This window comes from Carya illinoinensis, chromosome 3, assembly GCF_018687715.1.
Source record: "Carya illinoinensis cultivar Pawnee chromosome 3, C.illinoinensisPawnee_v1, whole genome shotgun sequence".
NCBI classification, from domain to species: domain Eukaryota; kingdom Viridiplantae; phylum Streptophyta; class Magnoliopsida; order Fagales; family Juglandaceae; genus Carya; species Carya illinoinensis.
Window position 1 is genome coordinate 9,879,351 of NC_056754.1, and position 10,830 is coordinate 9,890,180.

Consider the following 10,830-nt stretch of genomic DNA (forward strand, 5'->3'; position numbering starts at 1 on the left):
CTCATCCAAAACAGAGGTTGGATGACTGGAGAAGATACTTGAATTGTGGGGTCTGATCTTAATAGTATTCAGGTATGGTCTCCATATTGTTAAGTGAGATACCCATTCTCCATGTTGTTAATTGAGCTGAGATTCAAATGCCTGGTAGATTGGATTTATTTCCTTCAAATGTTTGCTGAGTATGACATTCTAATTTTCTAAAAAAACCTCCACTTTTAGTGAAAGAATGCTTTTTACAGAGAAAAAGCTCTATACCTTTGTAAAATAATAACACATTCAAATTCCTAAAATGAGGCAGTATAGATTTTATCAAAACATATATGTTATGTAAAATGCTTTGAGAGATGAGTAATTTAAGGAAAAAAAAAAAAAAAAAAAAAACATCACGGCCAACAGCACGTAAATTTGTCGGAGCATTGGCCAAATTATTTACTTCTTAATAGGTCTGAATTATCTCGAAAGTAGAATCAAAAGCAAGTATATCAGCCATCATGCCATAATTTGAAATACATCTAAGGAGGTTGTTAAATCAATGGCACCCACAAACAGTGAATCGGCCTCAATAGTCAAGAGTTCTAGGAGCCCAAACTATGTGATTGAATAAATCTTCCTTTATCTATTGTCGTTCCTGGTTAGACGCATGTAATTAGCTAAGCATTTTATTCGAACAAATATTGAACCATAATGGATGGTTTTATGCCGATTACCAGTTCATCATCTTGAGTTGAGACCCATCATTCACATAAATGGGGGTAAATTAATGAGCTTGAATATTAATGAACTTTATAGCAGAATTATTTGTTCTATTTCTCAATCTTTTTGACCTTGATTCTATAGGAGCAATTCATAAAAATTGAGAAAAATAGATAATTCACAACCACTGGTAAAGCATTCATCGAAAAGTTAAGGATTAGTAATTCTTTTTAGAAATTAAACGGATTCAATCTTATCTTATACATATGTGAGAAAGCTAATAAAAAAAGAAGAAGAAGTTTTTCTTTAATCTTGGGCGCAATATGATTGGGGGGCTAATTCAAACCCCTCATGTAAAAATAAGAACCACCTCTACATTCAAAGCCCCATTTTTACCAATCATTTCTTATGGAGTGATATCGATCAGTGTTAGACTAGGGGGTGTTGGTCCACGGAAAAATGTTCGCAAATATGATTATGAATCTAGCCAGATTGGAACATTTAGCTCTCGACAGACAAATTTTGCCCGAAGAATTTTGTTATGTGTGCGACTTGGGTTACAAGATTATACCACTAAGGGACTACTTGTTTGAGAAGAAGCCTAGTCTAACCGAAGGATGAGGCAAAACTCTTTACGATCTAACCAATAACAATAGGCAAAAAGGAAGGAATGCTTATTAAGACCTAGTCTATGAAAAGGAGGTGATCCAACTGCACCTTCTAGTACGACTACCTTGTTACGACTTCACTCAAGTCACTAGCCCTACCATTAAGTGAGAGGGGGCAGTGCCAGTTATTTTTCAACCTGCTTATGCCTTGTCTATTTTGTGACTTTTACCTTACTATACCATCCTAACATTTAGATTCTTTAGAGATCAAGTTCCACAAACACATTTGTACAATAACTTAGATTACCGTAACACAAAAAATAAGCAAATCTATAAACGAAAGACCATCATGCGATTGAAGAACTCCACCACCCTGGCTAGCAATCCCAATATTCATTTTTTAAGCACCATCAATATTTAGCTTGAGTTTGCTCAGTTTATAGGCCATTGAACTAAGAATGACCTATCAACCTAAAGTTATAATGATAACACAACTTCTTGATATTGATCAGAATAGTTTGATAAGAGAGTTCAATTTTTTGTAACCAAAAGAGTAATCTTAAGACATGGATAGGCTGCAAATCTAACAATTTCAGCATTCCTCACAACATCATAATCACAACTCCAAAGTAATTGAAAAAGAAACTAAAGAAGCAAATAAGGTGAACCTCTTACATAATAATTTACAAAGAGAAATAATATATTGGCTTGGTTATAGTTCAAAAAAATGTGAAGCTGTTCATTTTACTATTCAAGAACATAATCTAAAAGGAAAACTCTTTAAATCTCTTTAAAATGAAATTGATAGTCACCAAACTGTCCGCTTTGTTTAGAATAAGAAGAAAGTAAAATACATGTTCTTTGGAAGTGTACAGCAGCAAAGAATGTGTGGTGCCTTCATTCAAAGAAAATTCAGAAAAGGTATTTGACAGCAGCTTGTTTTAAGGATTTATTTGTTGCTATGTATAATATTGCTGATGAAGAACAAAGTGAAGAACTAGTTGTGACAACAAGGAGACTTTGGTGATGTAGCAGTCAAAGCAGCAACTTGTTGATTATAAGGAAGCTCAAACAAATTCAGGCAAGAAAACAATAACATATGCAAAGAATTTGATGAACGGGTGGGAACTTCCTACTGGTGATTTATTAAAGATTAATTAGGATGCAATACTTAATAAATCTTTAAGAAATGTTGGTATTGATATAATAATAAGAGATGGTGATGGTAATGTTCTAACTACAAAAAGAATGCAACGTGATTTTTTCGTTAATTCATTGCTGGTTGAAGCTTTTGGTACTCCACAAGTAACAATTTTTAGTAGTGAATTAGGCTTAAAAATGATTTTCTTGGAATGTGACTCTCTCTAGGTTATTAATAGCATCAAGCAACGTGATTCTCATTGTAATAGCATAGGTTTGATTATTACAATTTGATCAATGGTTTGTTAGGGATGTTAGAAGATAAGCCAATGGTTTGATCAATTCTTTCCCTCATTTGATGAATTTTTTTAATAAATATGAAAAATGATAGTTATAGTTATAAGTGCGTAATTACCATATAATTATTTAAAAAAATGAGATTTATATAAAAAAAAATTTAATTTTTTAATAATAGATCTTATTATTTTTTTAAGTGACTGTATGATACATGCATATTTTACGACTATATATAATATTATATAATAAATATATTGACGTTGATTAAAAAAATTATAAACGAAAAAAAAGGGGAATAATATCTTAAAATTATAGTTCGAATTAAGAATGTTGGATTATCCTTATTCCTTGTTCCCAAATTCTTTTTTCACGGAGCGCTTCCGATGCCTTACGCCGGAGACATTTTAGGAGGGAAGGGCATATTCTTCTCCTTCGCATTAAAAGTTCTAATCTAACGGCCACAATCCAAACTATATGGCTTTATCATCCAACGTTCTTATATCGCTCCACTCCTAAAGCATAAAGCCGTAAACCCTAACCGCCGCTCTTCCTCTCCTGCTCCTGCAACTCACTGCAACATCTCTCTGCAGCAGGAGAAGCGGAAGCGCCCCCTCCTTCCCCTTCTGAGCCTTCTCTCCCTCCTTACACACCTGCGTACCTTTACTTACTATATAGAAAACTAGATAACTATGCCTTCACTATCTCTGTCTGATCCTCTTCTCTCCGAAGCCTCCAAGGACAAGAAGGAGAAGAAGAACAAGAAGATGAAGAGTATGGAAACCGTAAACGGAACCCTAGAAGCTGACGCTCCTATCAGCGAGAAGAAGAAGAGGAAGGAGAGCAAGAAGCGAAAGGCTTTGGAGACCGAGGATGCGGAGGAGAGGAGCGAGACGAGCTCGGAGTTGTTTGAGCCGGTTAACTGGAAGGATGAGGAGTCAGAGAAGAATAAAAAGAAGAAGAAGAGCAAGAAGGCGAAGGTTGAGGAGGAAGATGACGAAGCGAAGAGTGAGGGAGATCCGAATGCGGTGTCCAGGTTTCGAATTTCGGAGCAGTTGAGGGCCAAGTTGAAGGAGAAGGGGATCGAGTCGTTGTTTCCAATTCAGGCAATGACCTTTGATACCATTCTTGACGGCTCCGATTTGGTCGGTCGCGCACGTACCGGACAGGTATATGTTCTTCGCGACTTATATCTATATGTACCTATGTATGTATTGATGTGTGTATGTGTTTGTATCCGTGTTTCATTATTTGTACGTATGTATTGCCATCAATTATATTGTTCCCAGGTCAAATTTCATGGAGGATTACTATCAATTTTTTTCTTAATTTCAATAATTGGCGAAGCAACTTATTTGATCCGGTTAGTAAGGGGCCATTTTCAAGTGGTACCTATGACTTAATCTAACCCTTCAGAGTGAAATTCCGAACAGAGTTATGGTGAACTACAAAAAATGCAACTCTGTTATGAAATGAATTGTATAAAAAGATATTATTTTAAATAGTAGGTTACCGTAGCATTTTGGGAATGATAGATGGTTGGGTTCAGTTTGTTTGAATTAGATGGAGGGGCACTTATGAAAAAGAACTGGATGGAAGGGTAGCAATGATGTTTGGCGAATTTGCATAGAATTCTTGTAGTGCTTTTGTGGGAAGTTTGATTGATTTTGTCTCGAGTTGAGTGGTTGTTTAAGACAACAGTTACGATGCTATTTATTGGGATCGAGGTGGCCTAGATTTTCTAACAGTTTGTCTGCTGACTATGTAGAACAAAAAAGAATGTTGTCTGGCTAGTACTAAATCTTCTATTGTTGGCATGTTGAATATTGAGCTTGGCTATGTTTACGATGTAGGGTAAAACACTTGCCTTTGTATTGCCCATGTTGGAGTCACTCACAAATGGACCAGCAAAAGCTTCACGGAAAACTGGATATGGGAGGGTACCTAGTGTTTTGGTACTTTTACCCACTAGAGAACTAGCCAAACAGGTAATATATGAGGGTATCAAAGGAATTTATCCTTCTGTGACAGTAACCCGTGTTTTCTAATACTCATTTGGGTGACTTCCAGGTTTATGCAGACTTTGAAGTTTATGGTGGAGCGTTGGGGTTGGTGTCATGTTGTTTGTATGGTGGAGCTCCATACCAAAGTCAAGAGATTAGACTCAAGAGAGGGGTTGACATAGTCATTGGAACACCTGGCCGAGTCAAGGTACCTTTATTATCAATTTCCTTTTATACAAGGTTTTGAAAAGCATGAGGGTATTAGAATTTGGGTCCCTATATTTTTAACGCTTGTAGATTTCCACCAAAATTTATTGTAGGATCACATAGAGAGGGGGAATATTGACTTTAGCTCTTTGAAGTTCCGGGTTCTTGATGAGGCTGATGAAATGCTGAGGATGGGTTTTGTTGAAGATGTTGAACTAATTCTAGGTATGTAATTGCATAAATTGTTTGGGGCTTTTCGTGTATGATTGGCTTCTTGTTGAGTCTGTTAAAGGCACGTTTGACTATTTATGCCATTATTTTATAACTGAACTATATTACAATCTTTAATCTAATTTATTGCAAGGAACGAGTCTTTGATTCAAAAAGTTGTTACAGTTCGTACTACAATGTGTCCTTTGCTGTCTATTTTCAGTGGTGGTTACATGTATTTAACTATTTCCTTTGGACTTTCCAGGAAAGGTAGAGGATACAAGTAAAGTTCAGACACTGCTCTTCAGTGCGACATTGCCTAGCTGGGTTAAGCAGGTTAGTATGTCACTATGATTTCCAGTTATAATCTCTTCCTCAGTTCAGCTTTCAGGTTACCTCTTCTATATATCCTTTCAAATCATGGAATTTGTATGCATTTTATTCTAATCTTGACCGAACCTCTGTTTTCTTTTGCTAGATTGCTGCTAGGTTTCTTAAACCAGACAAGAAAACTGCCGACCTTGTAGGTAATGAGAAAATGAAGGCTAGTACCAGTGTTAGGCATATTGTCCTTCCCTGTTCTAGCTCTGCAAGATCCCAGCTTATTCCAGATGTTATTCGCTGTTATGGCAGGTTCGTTTTTTTTAAATATTGTCCAACATTATTTTTTAGACTATGCGTAAATGTCCTAAGTAGTTGGATCACATTCCTCATTTATTTCCTGGTGGGATTGTCTCTGATTTAGTGGAGGTCGGACAATTATTTTTACTGAAACAAAGGATTCTGCTTCTACACTTGCTGGGTTGTTGCCTGGAGCACGGGCATTGCATGGAGATATACAGCAGGCTCAACGCGAGGTATGTTGGTTATATACTTGCGCAGTCCACACACACCGCCCATCCCCTCCCCCCCCCCCCCCCCCCCCCCAAAAAAAAAAAAAAAAAGAAAAGAAAACAATAAATAAATAGATGGGCGATGGGGCTATATAAATAAACAAGTTTGTTTCTTTGAGAAATGTGGAGGCTTAGTTTTAAATATTCCAGTCAATCTTGTGATATTTATAGACGCTCCTTCAAACCTATTACGTGTAAAGAATTGATTCCTTGAAGTTATCAATCCTCTGTCCAACCAAACCAACCCCTTTGTCCCCCCTCCAAAAAAAAAAAAAAGAAGATATAATTTTTTTCAATTGGATGGAAATTGGCCCAGCTTACTGCAGGTTCTGCTTCATTCTCCACTTCTGTTCATCTGTTCAACTGTCCAATGTTTGTAACAGATACATCTCAGAGATTCTGGCCACAAAAAAAAAAAAAAAATGTTGCATACTGTCCATTCTTTTGTTGGACAGTCTTAGCGAATATCCTGGGCAGGGTAGATTTGTCTATGTTGCAGGTATTGATCACTAACAGAATAATGGTAACAACAGGTTTCTATATTTAGCAAATTTGTTTGCTATCATATGAATTTTTGAAGCAGGACTTTCCCTAGTAGGACTTATAAATAAAAAAACCATAGCGGGAACAAGGGTTTTATGATTTATTTTATTGTTGACAAGTAAAATGAAAATTTTATTGATACAATGAAGTAGGCAAAGACCTTATGATTTAATTTTAACTGATAAGAAAAGGGTTTATGATTTTATTTTCATTTTTTTTTGAGAGAGACTTTTCTTTCCTTTTCTTATCTAAGTTGTGATCTGGTACTGTTCTTTGCAGGTCACACTTGCTGGCTTCAGGTCTGGAAAGTTCATGACATTAGTTGCCACAAATGTGGCGGCACGGGGATTGGACATCCATGACGTGCAATTAATCATTCAGGTTTGTGTCCATATCTGTAGGTGGGTAGAATAGGTGTATATACAGAGACTCTGTAATGCATGTTGATTTAAGTGGAATTGGTGTTTGTGCTTTGTGCTTAGTGTGAACCTCCGCGTGATGTTGAAGACTATATTCATCGATCTGGACGCACAGGAAGGGCAGGTAATTTTTGAGACTTGAAGCTTTTGTTTTGAATGACTGGGGAGTTCTGGTGTACTGAGAGGTCTTTCTGTCAATTTCCGTTGAAGGTAATACTGGAGTGGCAGTAATGCTTTATGATCCAAGAAAGTCCAATATATCTAAGATAGAAAGAGAATCCGGTGTAAAGTTTGAGCACATATCTGCTCCTCAGCAAGCTGATATTGCCAAAGCTGCTGGTGGAGAAGCCGCAGAGATGATAATCCAAGTCTCTGATAAGTATGCATACTTCTTTGTAGTATTAGCTTGTGGATAATTTTGTGTCTGTTGGCTGTAGGCACTAACATACTTTGAAATCTCAGTGTAATTCCCGCCTTCAAGTCTGCTGCCGAGGAGTTGTTGAACACCTCTGGTCTATCAGCAGTTGAATTACTTGCAAAAGCTCTGGCCAAGGCTGCTGTGAGTCTCCCTTTCTCCCCCTTCTCCCATCTCAAATGATTCATTTTTCATTTATATTTGTCTGTATCATCTTTCAATTTTGTTATCCTGCTTGTAGTTTTAAATATATATATATATATATAAGCTATTGTGTGTCGTGCAGGGTTATACAGAAATAAAGAAGAGATCACTTCTCACTTCAATGGAGAATTACGTCACAGTACTTCTTGAGGCTGGAAGTCCAATCTATACACCATCGTGAGTACTTGGAACTCTTGCATCTTTTTCTTTTCAATAGTTTTGTCTGGCACAAGGTAACATCTTGGAATCTACTCGTAGTAAGGACCTGCAACCTTTTTGGCACTAGTAGAACGAGTAAATAAAATGGATGCTGACATGTATGTCACCAGATCCTACTTTATTGAATGGGCAAGAACTTTTTGGAATGGTGAAAGTGCTGAAATTAGAGACTCATACCACAATTAATTGTTTGTGGCAATGGTAGATTATGAGTTGGATGTTTGCCGTAAAAGCAAGTTACTTATAAAATAAAATTATGTTTGTGCAAAAGCAAGTCGGTTTTATTTTGAAGGTTATTCTTAACATGGGCGTTAGCCTTAAGTATGAAAGAATATACTGCTCTTGGATTTTGTTTGTATGTGGTTATGTTTTTATATATTTCTCTTTTGTTGTCTAATACTATGATTAGGTATCCCTAAATATTATACCCTTCATAATGTTTGAGGATTCCTGACTTGTGGTTTCCATCAATTGTTGTTGTTATTATTATTATTGGCATGCACATGCATTGATGGAAAATGATTATAATCGTACACCTCATGCAATTATAAAGTATCAGCGTTAACGTTTGCTATACTTTTTTTGTTCAGTTTCCATCTCCCTTTTATAGGTTGACTTCTGCCTGACTTCAAGTTTCCATGAATTGTCGCAGTTTTGCTTATAGTGTCCTGAGGAGATTCTTGCCGGAGGAGAAGGTTGAGGCAGTGAAGGGTCTTGCTCTTACTGCCGATGGTAAGGGTGCAGTGTTTGACGTTCCTGCCGAAGACTTGGATACATTTCTTGCTGGTATGTTCAATGTCATAGATTGTTAGTTTTTAATTTTAGTGTCAATAGACTTATCAAAAAAAAAAAAAAAATAGTGTCAATGGTGTTATTAGCCCCAACTTCACATTTTCTAAGTCACATTCAAGTTAGCAAAGCTGCCCTCTTTCTCTTTCCCTGACACTTGGGCCTTGTTTGATTACACGGATAAGATGAGATGAAATAAAATGAGATGAAAGTTGAATAAAATATTGTTAGAATATAATTTTTTAATATAATTTTTGTTTTGGGATTTGAAAAAATTGAATTGTTTATTCTATTTTGTGTGGGAGTTTGGGAAAGTTGTAATGATTAGATGGAATGGTTTGTGTAACCAAATGAGGCCTTAGCTTCCCAGCCTTTAATGGATGTGGTTGTTTGATTTTATTTTGGTGGAGGCTACATATACCAAAGGAAGGGTGACAACTTTGATCAGTACCCTTGGTCTTGAATCTGCCAAAGCGGTTGTAGCGAAATCAAACGACTCAGAGAAGTAACAGGCTGGTTTTTGTGAGACCTCTTTTCCAATTGATCTCCGTCAACTAATCTGCTTACTGAACTTTCTCACATTCTTTTTTCTTTTCTGCTCCTCTTTCTTCTCTTTTTTTTTCCCTGTCAAAGGATTGGATGGGTGAAGAGAAGGGAGAGAGAAGAGGGAAAGGGCATAGGTCTTTAGGCCGTTTTTTTAAAAAGTGATCCATTTCAAACATCAATTGCTTAAAAGGGGGTCACCTTCCACGCAAACCTCCTTTGGTTTCCCAGCAGTTTGCGTCTAACACTGCCTACAATTATCACTGTTGGTGGTAAAGACAGTTTGGTCTAACATCATAATCTATATGAGGGTGTGCATTCTATGATTGTTTATGTTTCTGAACTTCACTGAATAGCTTTCAGAGCTGTACTTGCAATTTGGCATTTGTTTAACCCTGCTTTTGATGGTACAGTGAATCTTTGGTTTCTAATGGGATGTTTTATATATCTTTTTTGTTTTTGGGTTGCAGGTCAAGAAAATGCAGCCAACGTGAGCTTAGAGGTGTTGAATACATTGCCGCCCTTTCAGGAAAGAGAGCCGTCAAGAGGGGGAAGATTTGGTGGTGGTGGTCGGGGTGGCTATGGTGATAGAAGTTGGGGAAGGTTTTCTGGTGGACGGGGTGGCAGGGGTGGTGGCTTTTCTAGCAGAAGAAATGATAGATTCACCAATGGCTCTGGTGGGAGGGGTTATGGTAGCAACAACAAAAAATGGTGAAGAGCTTCTAAGCTGTCAGTATCAAGTAGTCAGTGGTCTGCATTGATTTGCAGTGGAGAGGAAGAGTTGTGCGTGATAACGAAGAAAATATTCGATATAGGGCCTTGTCATAGGAAACTTAAAATCTCTAGACATGCTCAGTATAGAATTCTTCCTTTTTTGGCCTTCACTTTATTTATTTTTTTAAATTTAAATCAAGCTTATTTATTTAGGCTTTGGGGATTTTTACTTCTCTCCCCATTTGCTTCTCATTTTTGGCTGCAAATGTAAGATCTTTCTCAAATCTGGTTATTGATTGACTCATGAGAAAAAAAAATAGAGTATATTATATTAGATTCTGTATCGATGTCGTGGCGATTCTTTTTGTCATGCATTACACAATTCGGGCATCGACCGGAAGCTCACTGAAACGAAAGATTAGAACAAAAAGCAGAAAGTACTGGAAAAAAAAAATAAAAGAGTAAATAGTAGTGAAGGCTTCTTGACATGTGGAGAAGTAGATTAGTTTTCATTAGAGATGTTAACCTTCTCTGTTGCAACTTTTGGGTCCATAACATTGCATGGTACGACGTACGTGATGTGGGACTCGATCGGCTGGATGGATTTTCAGAAAAATGATATTGGCCTTTCCTACGTACAGTCGCCAGATGCAGACGGCTGTACGTAATGAATAAAAAAAAATTATAAATTTTTTTTTTATATTCAAGGGGATCTACATGAATTATAAAAAGTTATAAAAATAATTTTTTTTTTCATGTAGATCTCGTATTAATTTTTTTTTTACAGCCGACTGCACGCCGACTACATCTACCGACTGCAAAAAATATTTCTCAATGATATTTATAGTTGTGATTGCATAATTTTTTTGAAAAAAATAAATTAATATAAGATTTATATTTTAAAAAATTAATTTTTTAATCATAAAATATACTTTT

At 36.5% G+C, this 10,830-nt stretch overlaps 1 protein-coding gene and 1 non-coding gene across 2 annotated transcripts; both read left to right on the forward strand.

Annotated features, from left to right (window-relative positions):
* Window positions 1-3,213: 3,213 nt before the first annotated feature.
* Window positions 3,214-10,233, forward strand: LOC122303171 (DEAD-box ATP-dependent RNA helicase 7-like). The gene is made up of 14 exons (XM_043114805.1): window positions 3,214-3,904; window positions 4,589-4,723; window positions 4,806-4,946; window positions 5,059-5,170; window positions 5,421-5,491; window positions 5,634-5,788; window positions 5,901-6,012; window positions 6,871-6,972; window positions 7,074-7,134; window positions 7,221-7,389; window positions 7,473-7,569; window positions 7,712-7,806; window positions 8,501-8,634; window positions 9,651-10,233. Exons 1-14 carry the CDS (start codon window positions 3,428-3,430, stop codon window positions 9,893-9,895), a joined length of 2,106 nt encoding a protein of 701 aa, XP_042970739.1. The 5' UTR covers window positions 3,214-3,427; the 3' UTR covers window positions 9,896-10,233.
* LOC122305950 lies at window positions 9,112-9,221 on the forward strand. Its single transcript, XR_006241377.1, has one exon. It is a non-coding gene; the product is annotated as a small nucleolar RNA snoR109 (small nucleolar RNA).
* Window positions 10,234-10,830: the final 597 nt, after the last annotated feature.